At 39.7% G+C, this 20717-nt stretch overlaps 1 protein-coding gene across 4 annotated transcripts; it reads left to right on the top strand.

Moving 5' to 3' along the window:
* The first annotated feature begins 4106 nt into the window (after window positions 1-4106).
* Window positions 4107-17441, top strand: TLR7 (toll like receptor 7). 4 transcript variants are annotated; one of them, XM_013108249.5, is made up of 3 exons: window positions 4107-4218; window positions 4704-4749; window positions 9714-17166. In XM_013108249.5, the coding sequence occupies exons 2-3, from the start codon at window positions 4747-4749 to the stop codon at window positions 12852-12854; spliced, it is 3144 nt and encodes a 1047-aa protein (XP_012963703.1). In that variant the 5' UTR covers window positions 4107-4218; window positions 4704-4746; the 3' UTR covers window positions 12855-17166. The 4 variants fall into 4 exon arrangements, with proteins under 4 accessions (XP_012963703.1, XP_038028932.1, XP_005029235.1 ...); XM_038173004.2 differs by lacking the exon at window positions 4107-4218 and having other exon boundaries at window positions 4332-4749; window positions 9714-12891; window positions 14253-17166; XM_005029178.6 differs by lacking the exon at window positions 4107-4218 and adding an exon at window positions 17302-17441 and having other exon boundaries at window positions 4333-4749; window positions 9714-12891.
* Window positions 17442-20717: the final 3276 nt, after the last annotated feature.

Genomic DNA, 20717 nt, shown 5'->3' with positions numbered 1-20717 from the left:
TACTTGCAAGTAAAGGTAAAAGAAGAGAAAGATAAAAGACATTGCAGAGAGCAAATACTAGCATGGGAGGTTGTTAGAAGTGTATATGCACTTCTGTATATAGTGTATATTTCTGTATGTAAGTGTATATTTCAGGGAGATGAGAGCATGAGGCACATGCCGCTGGCCTTCAGCTCAGCAGCCCCAGCCATACAAATGCTTGTGTGGTTCAGGTTGCAGGGACACAGCCCTGAGACCACTGGCGTGAGGACTAGGTGAGATGCTGCCAGAGCAGGCAGGGAGGAAGGACACAGGGCTGTGCGTGAGCACCTGCGTGGCTGCAAGGGGAAGACCTTCAGCATTGTGCAGGTTAAGGCACTGTGGGGGCCAGAGAGACAACCTTGGAGGCTGCTGATGTTCAAAGTCCCCTTGGGCTAAATTAGGCTGACATAACACCAAACAATCAATTGAAAACCATTATTGACAGAAAAAGCTATTCTGGCAGAAACTTATTAAAGGATATTGTAGAACAACACAGGTATGGTGAGCAACCATCTACACATGCATACGATATATAAGCTCCATAATGCACAAATGTGTCCATATATAGATGTTATGCATGCATAAAAATATATATGGAAGGAAAAAGGAGATCAATCTGTTTCAGCTGCAGTGCATGAGGTTAGGTAGGTCCAAAATAACCTCTGCTGAACAGTGGCCCTCTCCCAATAAGTGTCATGCACAATTTTTTAAAGGCAATATCAGACAATGAATGGGCAATATCATGTTACATCATCTCTAAAAGCCCATAAATTGTAATATCTACGTGTTTATGTGAGCATCCTTACTGTTGTTTGCTTGCCTTTATTTTATGCAGAGCTGTTATTTTTGCTGCGTGATTTGGTTGGATTCAACAATGTCTGGGTTTCGGTATGTTCTCCAAAGGTTGTTTTAGCGCTCCCTCAGTGCTCTTGCTTGAGAAAAATGTGAAAAACCATAGAAGAATTATCTGTATGAAACTTTTCAAATCACTTTAGTCCTGCAGACTAGTCATTTCATCAACAAGAAATAGAATTTGAGGCTATACAAGCTATAAATGCCCAAACTGCCCTGAACGTGCCAGTTGTGTGATTTGGTGGAACTTCCTGCATATGTGCTTGTCCAGCATCACTTCCTTAGCACTTCTCCTCCCTCTCTCCAGAGGTAAGCAATGGTGCCCCCTCTGCCTGGCCTATCTATTGACCCCTTAGGATGGGAGAAATGAGAGAGGCCCAGTGGCAGCACAGAACATAGAAGTTAACTCTGTCCTATGTCAGACATCTTTAGACGACTACTACCTACCTTGTTGGTAAGCCATTCTCAGTAACAAGAACACAAGGCACCTTTGCTTTCAGCAAATGCAAAATGATTTGTAAACATGAAGCAGTCAGTCTTGACACTGTGGTAGCCTGGCACAATCTGTTTTTGGAAATGGGAAAGTCTGTTTTTGTGTTGGTAGCAGCTCCATCAGTGATATTTTAGCTCTCAGGACTGTTGGGTAAGCTCTTTGTGTAGATCTGTGAAGCTGTCCTCTCACCAGAAAGCTGAGAGGGAAACCACTTCCCATCCTCTGCCTTTGACGTAGGCCAATCTTCTTTGCTGTTGTGTTCTGTTTACTGTTTTGATTGCATTTAATGGCTACAAACACAGTTCTGCAAATGCTTTCAGCAGGAATTTTTACATTTGTACATCCCTCAAGGCTTCTGCAAATTATTTTGTTACCATTTCCTCAATTCTGCTATCCATTTCTGTCTGTGGTTCTCTTTGTACATCTGTCTGCATTGGTTTAAACAGCTTATATATTTCAAAATTTGAGCAACTTATGTGATAATTTCCTTGGTAAATTGTGCAACACTACACTCTGAAAGTTTATTTTAATGGATACTTTTAGTGCTATCATTGGTACAAGGGTTGCCTCTTTAGAGAGAAAACATTATCATAAGACTTCAAGACTTTAACTAAACTACCTAGCTTTAAATCAAACACAGTAGAATCATTATTTTGATAAACTGCAATAACATACTGTAAACTTTAATTTAGAATTAAAAAAAAAAAAAAAAGAAATTATAGAAGTTCGATCTTCACCAGTCTGATTTTAATCTAGCTGAAACCCAAACCCGTAGTTGAAAGATTAAGAAGTTTAAAGAACCTTGCTCTATTTTAAATGTTATTCTCCATTCAGAGAGCCAGCAAAGTACCCATGTTTTTACCAGCATGTCCTTTCCTGACACACAGCGCTTTTGGTTACTTTGTGTTTCTCAGCAGGCAAGAGAAATTTTGCGCAAGGGAAAACTGAACTTTTAAAACAGTAAGTCAATTTTAAACCCTGAGCCTCCAAAAATCAAATTATAGCTCTGAAGTTTGTGGCTGCTGAGCTCCCTGCTTTTGACCCCCTGCTTTTGAAGGAATATATTACTATATTTTGCTACCCATTTCTTAGATTAAAAAAAAAAAAAAGGCACTTTGTGATTCTGTTAGTGTTAAAGTTGCAGTTTCACTCTGTGCGGAATTGAAACTCTCATGCTCTTGATGCTCTTGGTTGAGTGACAGTCACTTCCTAATATAAAATAAATAAAATAAAATCAGCCTTAGTCCAAAAGAAAAAGCAAAGTGACAGTAAAGCTATTAAAGTTCCTGAAGTTTGTAGCTATAGACTGCCAGGGAAATTTCCAAAGGCACTGAGTACCTGTTGAAAATCATGGGGTTGGGTGACTGCACACTGTGCTTTAGAAAACCTACTTACAATCAAAGTGAGTGGACGTTAAGCACCTCACGCTTAAGCTCTGTTCCAGTGTAATAAATCAGAGGCATATTTAGGTGCTTGAAAAAAATCAGCTTTCACAATCCAGCTCGTGTGCTGTCATTCTTTTAGGTACTATTACACAAGTAAGCACATTTGTTTTATAATAAGATGAATAGCTATAGATGAGCTACAGATAACTTTCTGCTCTGATGATGTACAATCTGTGAAGTATTCTAGGTGGAATAGCTAATGTATGGTATTGCAATGAATGTTTTCCTCCTCCCAGAAGAGCGTTGAATGGTCCTGTAGAACTTAGCAGGATTTTAGTGAGACATCTGCATTATTTATAATAACCCTAAATGAAAACCTCAGTGCATCTTGCATGAAAAGAAAAAATCCAGTTACTTGTCAATAGCAAGCTAATCTTTTTATTATTATTATTACAGTATTTTAGTAATCAAGTACAGAATATGAGAAACACAGTCCCGAACCTATCATGAATTAATGAGCCCTTTCCTACTCCTTGATTGAAATGGTAATGACACAAAATGTTTTCTTCTGTGTGCTTTCTTGTTTTTGTTTATATGAGTCAGCCACGAAAAGATGGGGATTTTAAAACATGATTGCAAGTTAAGTCTCTGTTCTTTCATTGGGTTTCAGTCTTTCAAAACGAGGTCAGCTCCACAACAGTCAAAGAAATTATGAATGGATATTCAAAATGTAAAGAAAAATATGTACAGAAAAATAAATAAAATGAATAAATTAACACTAATAAATATCCTAACCACCAAATTATCCTGTACTGCTAAGCATAGCAACTTCTAAATATGAAACTCACAGCACTTTCTACCTCTTAATATGCTGTTTTCCATGTCCTTGCCACTCTTTCTTTTTTTTTCTTTTTTTTTTTCCCTTCTGTTTTCCTTCCCCCCTAAATCCTATTCACTGAAGCTGAATTCTTAATGGAAAAAAAAAAATTAAGAGATTTGTCTGTTTGTATTAGGCACTGAAAAGATTCTTAGTAAAAAGCTATTAGCAGTAGAAAGGAACCCCAAATAATCACAGAATCACAGAATGGCTGAGGTTGGAAGGGACCCCTAAAGATCATCTAGTCCAACCCCCCTGCCAAGCAGGGTCACCTACAGCACATTGCACCAGATGGCATCCAAATGCTTTTTGAATATCTCCAAGGAAGGAGACTCCACAATAATAATAAAAAATATTAAACTTCCAAATTTAAAATATTGTTAACGTCTTTCTGTGGTCATACAGGTTGCACTAAAAATGAAGAAAAAAAAAAAAGGAACTTGAGCTTCTATAAATCTTTGTTGTCTCAAGTGAGTTCTACCCTTGCATAACACATTTCTCTCCTGTCTGATTAACCTCGTTTTCTCATTCTGAATATTTTGTAATAGTCCTCTTTCAGGATTCTCCATGGCTTGACTGTTTAACTTAGAGTAGGTCTTCTTATAGTTTCTTAAGCTATGAGCCTGGAGATCTGTATATAGGTGAAACACACAGTTTTTAAAATAAGAAGCATGTTCCAAAGTGGCAGGGAAGAGAGCAAACTGTGGCATAAGAGACCAAAAGAAAAAAAAAAAAAAAAAAAAAAATCTTTTGTCACAGCAGCACGTGGATTTATGAGTAATGTGAGAATTTGTTTAAAAGGCAAAAAATAGTACTCAGTTCTTTTAATGGGGGTGGAGGAGTAACTGAGTTACTACTGTTTTAATTTTAAAGACAGATATTTGAGGAAGTGGGCTGCAGCAGTTGTTTCATGTTTAATTATTTCTCAAGTTGCTGTTCAGCTGACGAGAAAACAGATAAAGTTGTATTACTGCTCTTGTCTTGAGTGAGTTATGTCATGCTACACTCTCCTCTCTATCTTACCTGAACCAGTGGGGACCTCTTTCATGCTATTTTCTTCTGTTCTGGTTTACAGTTTTCTCCAACGACAAATCTTTCAGCTGTGGAAGCACACAAAAATGGTATGTGAAACTTTTGTTTTAAAGTTGTTGTTATAACTCTGTAATTGGAACTGTTGAGAAAGGTTTTCAAGAGCATATTTTGCTTTCTAAAGTCTATATATGCTGTTGTGGCTATAAGCTGCAATTTATAATGACAGGAAAGGAAATCTGGCATTTATTTGCTCTGATATGTTTGCAGGAGTATTATAATAATGTATTTTCTAACAGTTTTAACTTCTGTGGTGTTCTTTGCTCTCTAGCCTTTCAATCTTTCACCTTTTAAAATTCATATGCAGCAATTACAGAAACACTTCATTAAGAGACACCCAGCCATGTTGTTTCTGAATATTTGAAGAATACTACAGTTCAGATTGAATTCAATTACAGATTACTGAGCACATGTGCTCAGTTAATATCAGAATATAAGTAGTTTTGAACTTTTTATAAACACAAAATTTCTCTCTCCTTCACAGAGAAAAGGACAGCTCACATACATACCCTAGCTGTACTTTTAAACTAGTTTCTCATTACAAGGACTTTGTACAAGTCATTGCCTATTTCTTCTAATTTCAGCAGTTTTTTTTTTCTTTATTTGTTCTAGTTCTATAACAAAGTGTTTTGCATATGAGCAGTTAGACACAACACCAGAATGTAGCAGTTTGCAGTTAAAATAGTTAATACATTGAAAGGGTATGGGAACCCAAAGTATATGCAGAAATGAAACACAAAGAAAGTGAGAGCTAGGCTTGCTGTGCAAAGATGCCAGGATTCCCCAAAATAGAGCAACAAGTAGGAGTTGAAAATCTGAGTGTTTTGCAAGTCTCAGTTGGCTTTTTTTTTTGACACCTGAAGGAACTTTCAAGCATATTCATGAAGACTTTAAGGGCTCAGATTCATTGCACCTGCTTCCAGGCACCTAGCAATGCAGTTCCTTGTCTCTGGTAGGCGTGCAGTCAGGCACAGCTCCCTCGATGTTCGGAGAGCTGAGCAGCGCCTGAGGAGAGGCCCTGCTTCACTGGATGTCAGTGCAGCCCAGGTTGATGGCACTGCATTGAGGAACCCAAGTAAGTATGCAAAATTTGATTCCCGAGTGCGGTGTCTGAATAGAAACACATAGAAAGTTTGTGATGATCTAGGCAGCAATCTCATGTTGCCCAAGTCCTAATCTATTGCTTGGATGGAGGCTTTTAAGTTGGGTTAGCAATCTTTAAAGCTTGATTCTGACTAAGTTTTCCTCAACAGCAGCAAACCTGTGGTTTGCCCCCAGTTAGCAGCAGAGGTTTTCCTTCCTTATTTTAAGGTTACCATTAGACACAGGTTCCAGTGACTGGCAAGTCCATTCTTTTTCCCAAGCCAGGTGACTAGAACATGTCATGGCATGGACATGAATGAACAGTACCAATAAAATAAAACACATTCTCACTTAGGATTTTTTTCTAGTCTAGTAAAGAGTCATTTACACGAATAATATGGTATGGTCCTTGGAAAAGAAGGAAGGCAGAATACTTACAATAATGTATCTGTATTTTTCTTCTGCAATGTCTCTTTTCATTCAAAGACAGACCTTCTGTTTGCCATGTAATGAATGTCAGTGGTAGTACCCTTTCTTCTACCTCCCCCTTTCCTGCCCATATTAATGGATAAAAAGAGAATACTTTAAAAAAAAATAAATAAAAAGCAGGACAGTGTAGGGAAATTAATGTATTTTATCTTCTCCAAATTAGCTCCCCACTTACTCTGATTATTCTTATTCATCTTTTTCATCCAAGACTGTACTGAAGCAATGGTGAATGATAATATCCATGTCTTCACTTTGTGTGAGTTTCCAAAGTGAATTACTATAAAGCAAATGAAAGTAATTTTTATTAAAATATGATTCACAGAAGTTGAAAATAAAGAAACAACTCATTGCTTTGGAATTCATGGCCATAGTCTGGTTAGTCCAGGTCAGCTTTTCCTAAGTAATTTATAAATTATAGTCATGGCTATCAACCTGGATATTTCATAGTTCACAGAATCACAGAATGGTTTGGTTAGGAAGGGATCTTAAAGACCATCTAGTTCCAACCTACGGCAGGGATACCGCCCACCAGATCAGGTTACCCAAAGCCCCATCCAGCTTTGCCTTAAACACCTCCAGAGATGGAGCTTCCACAGCTTCTCTTGGCAACCTGTTCCAGTGCCTCACCACACTCACAGAGAAGAATTTCTTCCTTATATCTAATATAAACCTACCTTCTTTCAGTTTACCCCTTGTGCTATCACCACACTCCCTGACATAAAGTTCCTCCTCAGCTCTCCTGTGGGCCCCCTTTAGGTACTGGAAGGCCACTATACGGTCTCCCTGGAGCCTTCTCTTCTCTAGACTGAACAACCTCAGCTCTCTTAGACTGTCTTTGTAGGAGAGGTGCTTAACCCGAATCGATCATCTTTGTGGCCATCCTCTGCACTCATTCTAGTAATTCCATGTCCTTCTTGTGCTGGGGGCCCCAGAGCTTTATGCAGGACTCCAGAAGGGGTCTCACAGGAGCAGAGCAGAGGGGGAGAATCAGCTCCCTTGATCTGCTGGCCACACTTCTTTTGGTGTAGCCCAAGATACTGCTGGCTTTCTGGGCTGCAAGCACACATTGACACATTGCACATTTAACCAAATCTTCCCTTTCTTTGGACCTTCTGATGGGAAGAAAGCTCTGTGTCTCTTTGTGGGAATGGGAAGGGAAGTAGTGGTAGAGGAAGGGCTGTGGTGTAATGCACTACCAGGAAATTGATATGATTTTCATATGCCAACATAGTGGAAGATCTGCACTGGTTTTTAACAATTTTCCTTATATACTGAAGCTTTATATTCTGAAGCTGACTGATTGAATCCCCAAAGTGACTCCACTCAGTTGTTGAATCTAGAATTGCAGTGCTGTGAGAGACTTGATCTAGCTTCTCTTCCACTAGCTGACCTGCTAATCGCTAGAGTGCTCCTCCAGACACAGAGATGAACCAGGAGATTTAGTATTGTTATCTGAGGTAATGCAGAAACACGAAGTTATACTTGCATACTGAAGGGATATAGTGGTGTAAGTAAACACATCGTAAAACATGAATTCCTAATTAATCTATGTCATCTACAATGCATGTCTAAGGAAATGCTCAGCAGTGTTTTCACATACTGTCTATATCATGAGAAAGTCTTAATATGTTCATGCTAGCCAGATAAAAAGCCAAAACATTTCCAAGTATCTTGAACACTTTACCTAATCACATGATTTTCAGCTGCTTACCTGGTTATCTACATTTAGTCAGTATTATTCTATGAGTAAATAATTCTGTTTTTTAAAGAGCACTGAGTACCATGTATCTATCTGCAGTCCTTCAAAACTGAGTTCTTCGGGTAGAAAGTAATTATTTTGATGTATGGTCATTTTGGTCATCTTGAAACTTTTTGGCCTGCACCAGACAGAGGCAGTTATGAAGCTGTGCAATGCAGCAAAATGGTCATGGCCCCTCTGCCTCTGCTAGGCAAGCCAAGGCTGGCAGCACGCCTGGCTGGCTGGCTGTCACTGGTGTCAGGGCCAGGGCATCTTTGTCACTCAGAGCTGCTGAAGAAGTAACTAGCATGTTATGAAGTATTAAAATCCCATTGCTCTTCCCACCATACACACTACTCTGTAAAGTAGTCAAGATCACAAAGACTTGAGAGACTGTGTTTTTTTCAAGGCTCTACAAATGTTTATGGGATTTTGGCCCTGAATATTGAATTATTGTAATTCTTTTAAGATAAACGTTCCATTTAAAATCTGTGTTTGATTTTCACTTTCAGACCTACCACTGATGCAGTGCCCTCTTGGCCCTCTGTTTTTATTGGACAGTGAAAATGCAAGCTGATATTAAAGTATATTGAATCATAGAATCATAGAAACATATGCTTGGAAGGGACCTTAAAGATCAGATAACTCCATTGCCCCTGAAATAGGGGCCAGGTTGGTCATCCACAGCTTCTCTGGGCAACCCATTCCAGTGCCTCACCACCCTCCGAGTGAAGAATTTCCTCCTAATCTCTAACCTGAATTTATCCTCTTTTAGCTTAAGACCATTCCCCCTTGTCCTGTCATTACCTATCTGAGTAAAGAGTCCCTCTCCATCAGGTCACAATGAAGTCTCCCTGGAGCTTTCTCTTCTTCAGGCTGAACATGCTCAGCTGTCACAACCTTTCTTCATAGGAGAGGTGCTCTAGCCCTCTGATCACCTTTGCGGCCCTCCTCTGGACTAGTTCTAACAGGTCCACATCCTTCTTGTGCTGAGGACCCCAGACCTGGATGCAGCATTCCAGGTGGGACCTCACGAGGGCAGAGTAGAGGGGAACAATCCCCTCCTTTGACCTGCTGGCCACATCTCTTTTGATGCAGCCCAGGACACAGTTGGCTGCAGTTGAGGCATAGTCACTGACTGTTTTTGGTCAGCCATGCATTTATTCTGACACATAATAGAGGAAGAATGCTTATGTGAAATTTGAATTATACATGCAGCTGTTAGTACATTTTTGAAAATGTATACTAGTTCTTAATTGGCTATAGATTTTCTTTTATGCTTTTGTCTGCTTCTAAATCCTGACTTTACTTATTTATGTATATTATACAATTTCAATTTGCTGGATGTCTAACACTCTTTCCCCTTAAATAAAATTCTCAGACTTTAATCAACCATCTTGTAATCTTTAGCAGAATTTTTAACTTTTTAAGATCTATTACTTAGAAAGTGATATTTATCATGTCACTACTATGTTTAGGGATAAGAGAGGAAAGAAAGCATTTGAGGAAATACCAATATAAGCTGTCCCCTATACTTAGAATCCTTCCTGCACATCTACTTCTGGCCGCTGTAAGACAGGATCCCAGATGAACTGAATATTTAACCCAGTACATGGTTGATCGGATGTCCTATGTCACATGTTCCCATTACATTCAATTAATACCTCCCTATTTCCTTATTTTTAGGTACCTCATGCAGAGACATCAAATGCACTGCCATTTGTCTTGCTTTTCTTATTTCCACTGTTGTTGTCAGGAGCTTGGTTTCCTAAAAGTTTACCCTGTGATGTAGAAGCCTCTGAAGGTTCAGTGAGAGTGGACTGCAGCGATCGTCGCCTCACAGAAGTCCCCAGAGGGATCCCCGCAAATGCTACAAACCTGACCCTGACTATTAATCATATCCCCCATATTTATCCAACATCTTTTGCTTATCTTGAAAGGCTTGTGGAGATTGACTTTAGATGCAACTGCGTGCCTGTCAGGTTGGGGCCCAAAGATCATGTGTGCACCAGGACACCAACAATTGAGAATGGCAGTTTTGCTGCTCTGACAAGACTGAAGTCATTGTACTTGGATGCAAATCAGTTGTCGGAAATACCCCGGGGTCTTCCTAGTACTTTAAGTCTGCTAAGTCTAGAAGCAAACAGTATCTCTTCTATCCAAAAAGCTAATTTATCAGAACTAAGAAACATAGAAATATTGTATCTGGGACAGAACTGTTACTACCGTAACCCATGCAATGTTTCTTTTGAAATTGAACAAACAGCCTTTCTGGATCTGAAAAATTTGACAGTGCTGTCCCTGAAGTCTAACAACATAACTCATATTCCACCCAACTTGTCCTCTACTTTAAAGGAATTGTATATTTACAATAACATAATTCAAGAGGTTCAGGAATACGATTTAAGTGCCCTTCACAACCTAGAAATTCTTGATCTCAGTGGTAACTGCCCACGTTGCTATAATGCCCCATATCCTTGTGTTCCCTGCCCCAATAATGCACTTAAGATACATTCAAAGGCTTTTTATTCCTTGAAAAAATTAAGAATTCTGAGACTTCACAGTAACTCTCTTCGGAATATACCCAGCAGCTGGTTTAAAAACACAAGGAATCTCGAAGAGCTTGACCTCTCCCAAAATTTCCTCATGAAGGAGATTGGAGATGCTCAGTTTTTGAAGTTTGTCCCCAGACTTGTAGAACTGGATTTGTCCTTTAATTTTGAACTTCAAATGTATTCTCCATCCTTGAACCTGTCCAAGACATTTTCTACCCTCTCAAATCTGGAAATCCTGAGGATCAGGGGTTATGTCTTTAAAGAACTGAAAAAAGAAAATCTATATCCATTGCTCAATCTTAGAAATCTAACAGTGTTGGATCTTGGGACTAATTTTATTAAAGTTGCTGACCTAACAGTGTTCAAGCGATTCCAAGCTCTTAAAGTCATAGATCTGTCAGTGAATAAAATTTCTCCTTCTTCAAGTGAAAGCAACTCCTATGGAATTTGCTCTAATCCCAGGATTTCAGTAGAGCAACGCAACAGACAAGTTTTACAAGAGATGCATTATTTCAGGTATGATGAGTATGGCCGAAGTTGCAAGTCCAAAGACAAAGAAGCTAATTCCTACCGACCTTCAGTAAATAGGGATTGTCTGGATTATGGAAAAACTCTGGATTTAAGCAGAAACAACATCTTTTTTATTAGCCCCTCAGACTTCCAGGATCTTGATTTCCTGAGATGCCTCAACTTGTCAGGTAATGCAATAAGTCAAACTTTAAATGGAAGTGAATTCCACTACCTGTCTGGATTGAAATATCTGGATTTTTCTAACAACAGGATTGACTTGCTATACTCGACTGCTTTCGAAGAGCTGAAACTTTTAGAAATTCTAGACCTAAGCAACAACAAACATTATTTTCTGGCAGAAGGTGTTACTCATGTCCTTAATTTCATGAAAAACTTAGCCTATCTGAAAAAGTTGATGATGAATGAGAATGAGATTTCTACCTCTATTAGCACAGGGATGGAAAGCCAATCTCTTAAAATTTTAGAATTCAGAGGAAATCGTTTAGATGTTTTATGGATGGATGGGAATGCTAGATACCTGTCATTCTTCAAGAATCTGACCAACTTGGAAAAACTGGATATTTCCTTTAACTCACTCAGTTTTTTGCCTTCTGATGTTTTTGAAGCTATGCCTCCAGAACTCAAGATACTCAACTTAACCAATAACCGGTTGAAGGCTTTCAAGTGGGGAAAACTCTACTTGCTGAAAAAACTAACAACTTTGGACCTCAGCAACAACCTTCTGACTACTGTTCCCCGAGAACTGTCCAATTGCACTTCCACACTCCAAGAACTGATTCTCCGAAACAATCACATTCAACGGCTAACCAAATATTTTCTCAGAGGTGCAATTGGACTGCAATACTTGGATCTCAGTTCAAACAAGATCCAAATAATTAAGAAATCTAGCTTCCCCGAAAATGTCATTAACAACCTGAAGATGCTGCTTTTGCATGGCAATCCTTTCAAGTGCAATTGTGATGCAGTGTGGTTTGTTTGGTGGATCAACCAGACTCAAGTGACTATTCCTCTTCTGGCCACAGATGTGACATGTGCTGGCCCAGGGGCACATAAAGGAAAGAGTCTGGTTTTCCTGGATCTGTATACTTGCGAGTTGGACACCTCCTATTTGATCATGTATGCATTATCAGCTTCAGCTGTCCTAGGTTTTATGGTGTTTGCTGTTATGAGCCACCTGTATTTCTGGGATGTGTGGTATAGTTATCATTACTGCACTGCAAAGTTGAAGGGCTATAGACGTTTACCTTTACAAGATACTTGCTATGATGCATTTATTGCCTTTGACAATACAGATCCAGCTGTGAATGAATGGGTGATGACAGAATTGGTTGAAAAGCTGGAAGATCAAAAAACCAGGAAGTTCAATTTATGCCTAGAAGAAAGGGACTGGCTTCCAGGACAGCCAGTCTTTGACAACCTTTCCCAGAGCATTCAACTGAGCAAAAAGACCATATTTGTGCTAACCAACAAGTATATTAAAAGTGGCAGCTTCAAGACAACATTTTACATGGCCCACCAGCGCCTTCTAGATGAAAAGATTGATGTGATTATCTTGATATTTCTTGAGAAAATATTGCAGAAGTCCCGGTATGTTAGGCTGAGGAAAAGGCTGTGCAGAAGTTCTGTCCTGGAATGGCCAACTAACCCTCGATCTCAGCCCTACTTCTGGCAGACTCTGAAAAATGCCATAGCTACATGCAATACCCTGGCTTACAACAACCTTCTCCAGGAAACTGTTTAGCTCTACCATTCACTGTGGAATATTGTTACTATACACGGTGAGGAAAAGATACTGAACTTGATGTGGAGAATGTGTAAGTTTGCTGTGACAGGATTCAATATAAATTGTTGCCAGCAAATGTTTAGCTGACATACACCTTGCTTGGCATTTGTTACTGCACAGTGAGAGAACATGTACTCCCCACTGGAAGTCCCTGGTTTAGAACGGAATGGCCACTTCCAGCTTTCAGTTCACTGGAGGCCTCCAGCATCTCCTGTGGTTGGGTCAAGTGTGTGTGAGACGCTTGTTCACCTTACTTTAGCACACAGGCTGCCAGGAGGAGCTAGGCCATGCCCAAAGTTGCTGTTATTTGGATCACTGGTGGAGTAAATATGATTTTGTTAGAAAATTATTGTTAGTGTGTTTGTATGTGTTTATGAAAAACAGGGACAGCATTTACTGACACATTCATCTCAAAAAGTACCTTAAGCAAATTTCACAATTAGGAGTCAGGAAAATGTAAGAACAATTATCTTTTCAACTCAGGCTTCCAACAGCTGAGTCTACCAGTTCTGTCTGACTGGGCAGCAGCCCTAATCACTGGAGAAATGATATACTGGTGGGAATGCTGTCTAGGGCTTGGATGTGGGATGGGAGCTCTACTGCTGTCAGATTGTCCAAAAGGTCATAAATCTGAAGAAGCTTTGGAGAACTTGCATGGGATAAAATAAGAAGGCATGAGAGAAACAAGTTCAGAAGGGCTCACAGGCAATGGGTTGGAAAGAGTTTGGAAAGGGGATCCCTTTGCATGGAGCTGCTGCATGGGAGTGAGGAGGGAGAGCAGGACAGCAGGTAGGCTGAGGGAAACCTTTGAAAATTGCAGATGGAGAAAACTGTGGAAAACAAAGAGGATGAGATAAAGAAAGGAAAGTAGGAAAAAAGAAGTGGGGAGAATTGGGAAGAACAGAGAAAAACACTAGCTAAATTATGGCATGATAGAAATAAAGAAGGATTTACTGATAATTTCCAAGCAATCTGTTCAGTTTCCTTTTCATCTGCTTCCTTGGCTGCTGTCTGAGCTGGCTCCTCCCTGAGATCTTCAGACTTCTGTCCAGCGATGTGGGGTTTGCTTTAGGAGCTCAGCTTCACCATTTCCACCCAGGTCCTGTGTCACAGGCCCTTGTGTATCAACTGGGACAGTGTCAGCAGGCCCAGACAGATGTGGGATCTGGGGACACACAAAACTGTCAGAATCACTTACCTCTGCCTGCCCAGACCTTCTCCAGAGCAAAACACCATCAAACTACAGAACATATAAGGCCAAGTCATACAAGGAGGGAAACCATTGGACAATTTCTTTAGGCATACCATGATTGCTCCAGAGCATTTTCAATCCCTCCTTTCATTCTTGTTCCCCAGGCAGATCTCTTCCACCGTGGCTGCTTAAAACCTAATCTGGGAATGGGCCTGACTTCAGAGATAACCTGAAGAAGAGAACAAATGCTGTTTAGAAGAATAAGGGCTTGGGCCTGTTCCTCACTTTGGCTTATAGAGCACCCTCCTAAAACTTGTGACAGTTCTTCAGCTGAAGTCTTTAAAAAGGCATCATAAACATTCATGTGTTGCTCAGATAGTTTTGGGAGAAGCAGTGTGCTCTCACCTTGCACTTCTGTCTGCAGCAGAGTCTGGGCAGCTTCTCTCCTCTCTCTTACAGCCTTTTCTCTTCTGGTTACTGGTCTGGCCCATGGGGAGAAGAAGCTCTTTATTGATTTGAATTTGCTTATCTCAGCTGCCTCCTGCATTTCCACACCCACATTTCGGCCTAGTCCTTTCTTCAAACAAGACATTTTTGTTTTAGTTCTAGACATCTAGGAAGACAGGAGCACAAACACAAACAAGAAAACCAACCTTCACATAATATTAGAGATAAGAAGGGTGTTATTTTTTGTCTCAGTTTGTTGCAGTGGTTTTATTGATGACCAACTGAAACAGGAGAAAGAGCAGGACCTCGGCAGCAAAGTGGGTGTTCTATATCTTTGTTTTAAAGAATGCCTTTTAATGGTTGTGTTTGTAAGCCTAAACAATCTGTGTCTGTAAGTATATTACCGTGAGCTGTAATGCAACTCTCTTCACAAGGTAATGCTGAAATAGGAACCTCTGCTCCTCAGTTACTCCCATGACATGTCCCTCCCTCTCCCCACACCACTTCTTCTACCTGAAGCAGCTTCCCCTTTCTCAGCCTGTGTGGTTAGGGCACAAGATCACTTGGCTTATCTGACGTTATGAGGAGAAGTCTTTTCTCCTCTTCCATTGAGAAGTGATGAAAGGATAGGTACGGGATGAGTAGCAATGGGTATATGTACATTATTTGTATCCAAACTAAATCTCCCATGATGCCACTTGAGGCCATTTTCCCATGCCTTGTCACTTTGTACTTGGTGTAAGTACCAATCCTCATTGCTCTACAACCTCCTTTAACGTAATTGTACAGTGTGATAAGGTATCCCCTGAGCCTCCCTTTCTCTAGGATGGACATCAGTCCCCTCAGCTGCTCCTTTTAAAATCTGTTTTACAGGCCCTTTACCAGCTTTATTGTTCTTCTCTGGACATGCTCCAGCACCTCGATGTCCTACTTGTAGTGAGGGTCCCAAAACAGAACCGGTATATAAAATCCTCTTTTATCTCTTTGATCTCCTTATTTTTAAGAACTGGCATATGAGAAACTTAAAGCTGACTCACTGTGAGAATAATTTACATTGGAAGGGACCTCTGAAGGTCAAAATGGGTCTAATTTCATTTCCTTGTTCATATATAAACTTGGAGCACTTTGTAGGAAAAATGACATCCCATGCAGGAACATGATAACAGCATCTCTAAAAGATCCTGTGAAGATCAAGAGCTCTTGTTCTGTAGTAATTGTATTTGGGTCACAAGCACTTCAGACCAGCAAACCTTTGGCTTCTGAATACCCTCTGCCTCTTCATTTTCTAAATCTCACTCTGAGAGTAACTGCCTGAAGAACGAATCTCTGTGATAAACTGTTCATCAGAAATATTCAGTCATCAGTGACATTCTTCCATTTACTCTTAACAAGATATTCATTTAGGTTCTTATTCTTCCCAGTTGCCTCTGTAGGACCTCAGCTTCATCAAGTGTGTATGGAAGTTAGCCTCTTAATGTGGGAAGATAAATTTTGTGTCTAAATGCAAAAGACATACACAGAAATCCACCATTATCTCCACAAGTATAAATGGGAAAACTAAAGCACAGAGAAGTCAAACCATTTCTATAGTGTCCATTTGCTGTTAGTGAAACTGAAAAAGATAATCTAGACATGTAATCTTTAAACGGAATCTGGATGCATTCCTTGGTTAATGAGTACATTCACATTATTTATACATGGGATTATTTACTTAGAAAAATATACAAGTTGAAAATAAAGCATGGACATCATGGGGACAAATTCTTACTGTGGTTGTGCACATTATGGAAACAATGTTGAGGCAGTTGGAAACCCTATTAAGATATTTAAAACTGGTTTAGTGTTGCTGTTTGTTTTGTTTTGTTTTGTTTTGTTTTGTTTGGGGAGGGGGAAAGTGTTTCTTTGCTCCAGGTATGCAGCTGAAGAAGTGGTATCAGAATAGCAACAGATCTAAATCAGTGGCCTTATCTATCTGGCCTTTGTCTTCCTTCCTTTGTTCTTACTCAGACATACTGCTAATGGCAAAGTTCTGAGCAAAAGCAGATCTAGATAACTGTGTTTTTTGTTTGTTTGTTTGTTTTGTTTTGTTTTAAAAAAAGAATCACACACTAAAAAAACATCTTTTCCAGTGCAAATTCAGAAACATTTGAGGAAATAAAATTTCAGGCTTTTTATAGCTGTGTCATTATGATTACTGACAATAGGTTTATACAATTATGGAAAATCTGGCAAGCTTGCAAAACTGAAGGATTCAGGTTTCAGTTTCTACCAGTTTCAATGTTTTATTATTTTTTTTTCCTGAATATTTTCTTTCTTCTTACAAACCATGTTCTAATTTCATTGCCTTAGCCTTTGGGTTTATCTATGCTATACTCCTCATAGAAGTATCTGCATTCCTGATTTTACATACTTTATCAATTTTATATATATATATATATATATATATATATATATATATATATATATATTTACAACTCCACAAGAATGAGAGGTTCTGGAAGTAGGTTGTTACTTAAAAACACACATGACCAGTCTTGTATTTTCATAATTATATTGACTTTTTAATTAAAGACAGTCTGTCAATTAGACCTTCCTTTTTGATACAACTTTTTTCCTCCCGTGTTTCTTCTTCTGAAGAACTCAGTCGAAACCTGCTTTTTAACTGACATCCCTCAATGGGAAATTGCTCTCAGTGTTCAAAGGAAAAATTCCTGAAACATTAAACAAGTGAGTTTTTACCTTATATTCTTGTTTTCTTGTTTACAGATGATTCTAACCTATAACTTACTGAGAATATTGAGATTCATTCATCTATGTGGAAGAATCATATTCATACAGGATTATGCTCTTGAACACTGCAGCTGAATTCTACATTTTATTCATAATAAAATCTCATAAACTAATTATCTTATTGCCTTGGACCATGACTTATCTTACTTTTAGGTGTGGTGGTATATAAGAGAAACTCAGACACTAAATGCTGCTTGTTTACTTAGTCTGAACTCACATTTGTGAAGAAAAAGCAGCAACTTTCTAAAAAGAATTTAATTGACCCTTGCTCCTTTGGAAAAACAAATCTGAAAGCCCCTCCACAATTTCCAGTGTGGAAAATGTTTGGATTTTTTGGATTTTCTTCTTTCCAAGAAGAAGAAAAAGAAATGATGTGTACCTTATAGTTAAATCCAGGAAGTGTAATCTCATGAAAAAGGAAGTCATGACTAGTGATTTTACTTTGTGATAGCAGCCAGGGATCAGTTTAGGAAAGCCAAAGCCATTTTAGAATTAAGTTTGGCCAGGGACATCAAGGGCAACAAGAAAGGGTTCTATAGGAACATTGGTGATAAGAGGAAGATTAGGGAAATTGTGGGCCCTCTCTGAAAGGAAATGGGAGACCTGGTCACTTGGGATATACAAAAGGCTGAGGTGCTCAATGACTTTTTTTCCTCCTTCATCAACAAGAGCTCCACACACATAGCCCAAGCCTCAGAAGGCAAAAGCAGGGGCAGGGAGAATGATGAACCACCCACTGTAAGAGATCAGATTTGAGACCTTCTAAGGTCCTGAAGGTCCTCTCCCATGGGACCTGATGAGATGCATGCATGGGTCCTGAGGGAACCGGCAGATGTAATTTCTAAGCCACTGTCCATCGTATTTGAGAATTTGTAGCTGTCCAGTAAAGTTCTTACTGACTGGAAGAGGGGAAATATAACTCCCATTTTTAAAAAGGGAAAAAGGAAGACTAGAGGAACTACAGGCCAGTCAGTCTCACATTTGTGCCTGGCAAGACCATGAAGCAGACCCTCCTGGAAACAGTGCTAAGGCACATGGAAAATAAGGAGGAAATTGGTGACAGCCAACATGGCTTCATTCAGGGCAGAGATCATGTCTGACAAATCTGGTGACCTTTTACGAGGGTCTTATGGCGCTGGTGGATAGGGGAAGAGCAACTGACATCAACTACATGGATTTGTGCAAAGCACTTGACATTGTCCGCCGTAATATCCTTGTCTCTAAATTGGAGAGAAATGGATTTGACAGTTGGACCACTTGGTGATTAAAGAATTGGCTGGATGGTCACACTCAAAGAGTTGTGTCCCACAGCTCAGTGCCCAGGTGGAGATCATTAATGAGTGATATTTCTCAGGGGTCAGTATTGGGACTGGAATTATCCAACATCTTTATCAGTGATATGGACAGTGACATTGAATGCACCCTCAGCAAGGTTGCCTATGACACCAAGTTGTGTGGTGTGGTCAACCCACTGGAGGGAAGGAATGCCATTCAGAGGGATCTGGACAGGCTTGAGAGGTTGGCCTGTTCAAACCTAATAAGATTCAACAAGGCCAAGCATAAGGTACTGCACCTGGGCCAGGACAATACCAAGCACAAATAGAAGCTGGGTGGAGAATGATTGACAGCAGACCTGATGTGAAGGACCTGGGTGTGGTGGTTGATGAGAAGCTCAACATGAGCCAGAAATGTGTACTTGCAGCCCAGAAACATAACCGTATCCTGGGCTGCATCAAAAGAAGGGTAGCCAGTAAGGTGAGGGAGGTGATTCTCCCCCTCTGCTCTGCTCTCGTGAGACCCCACCTGGAGCCCTGCCTTCAGCTCTGTGACCCCCAGCACAAGAAGGACATGGACCTGTTGGGTGAGTCCAGAGGAGGACCACAAAGATGACCAAGGGGCTGAAGCATCTCTCCTACAAAGACAGTCTGAGAAAGTTGGGGGTTTTCAGCCTGGAAAAGAGAAAGCTCTGGGCAGACCTTAAAGAGGCCTTTCAGTACCTAAAGGGGGCCCACAAGAAAGCAGAGGAGGGACTGGACAAGGGTTAATGGCTTTAAATTAAAAGAGGGTAAGTTTAGATTAGATATAAGGAAGAAATTCTTCTCTTTGAGGATGGTGAGGCACTGGAACGGGTTGCACAGAGAAGCTGTGGATGCCCCATCTCCAGAAATGTTCAAGCCCAGGTTGGATGGGGCTTTGAACAACCTTGTCTAGTGGCAGGGGGGTTGGAACTAGGTGGTCTTTAAGATCCCTTCCAACCCAAACCATTCTATGATTCTATTATATAGCTGATACAACATTTTCTGTTGTTTCAGAACAGAATATCTCTGCCTGGATATCTCTTGTAATTCTACCCATGAAGCTCATTCTAGCAACTGGCATCAGAAAGTTTCTCATGTAGATGACCATCTTGTTTTTTGGTTTTGCTGTGCACTTGGTTTTTGGTTTGTGCTCTTTTAGCTTAGGTCTGGAAAGAGAGGGCAAAGAAAAGGATGCTGTTGAGGGATTGTAGGTGAACAAGCCAGTTCATCTCAGTGGTGGCTGAGAGAGAGACATGCTGCACCTTGAATGATCACTCTAAGCTTTCTAAATATTGTGAAACATGTCCCAGAGTAAGTGATACACATAAAGAATAAGTTATGTCATGACTACTTGTGTAATACTTATCCCTGCCACACACATCCTGTTTTCTCATTTGTTCCACTTCCTTAAGAAAAGGAATAATGTCGCAAGCATGGACAATGCTTCGTCGATGCATTTTTAAGGATAAGTAACAACGTCCAGAATATATTTATTTATCAATCACAGCTGCCACATGCATGTAAGGAATAAATCAAAGACAAAGATTGAAGACTCCCTCATTCTCAGCCACTCTCCTTCAACTTCAGCTTCCTGTGGCTGGCTGTGAATTAAACCTTGAGATGAAATTTGAGGTGGAATCCAATTCTTCCAAAAATCTTGCCCTCTGATCAAAGACTTCAATCACAGAGCAGTTACATATGTATACCTGTTTAGCAAAATAAACCTTCAGCTTTATATATATATATATATAATATGTATATTTTATATAATTTTTGGTGTCATGGACCACAAAACAAGGAGTCTTCCTCCAGCCTCTGCAAAATAAATATATAAATAAATAAATTATTTTTTAATGATCAGTCAATGAATCTCACAGAAAGAATGTGGTTTATGTGTTGGATGAAAAAGAAAAGTAAGGCAAACGACTTTTAAAGCATGCTAAATATATAAATAGCTCGAAAGAAAGAGGAACTTAAGAGCACAAAATAAATCATTTTCTCAGAGCAGTATTCTACTCTCAGGAACAACAAAAATGGAACTGATGGTCTAAGTCTGGCACAGTTCTCAAGTATTTTTTATATTAGAAATTCTAT

The sequence above is a fragment of the Anas platyrhynchos genome, chromosome 1, assembly GCF_047663525.1.
Source record: "Anas platyrhynchos isolate ZD024472 breed Pekin duck chromosome 1, IASCAAS_PekinDuck_T2T, whole genome shotgun sequence".
In the NCBI taxonomy this organism is placed as follows: Eukaryota; Metazoa; Chordata; class Aves; order Anseriformes; family Anatidae; genus Anas; species Anas platyrhynchos.
Note: the sequence above shows the minus strand (reverse complement) of the source record. Positions and strands in the feature narration are given on the sequence as shown.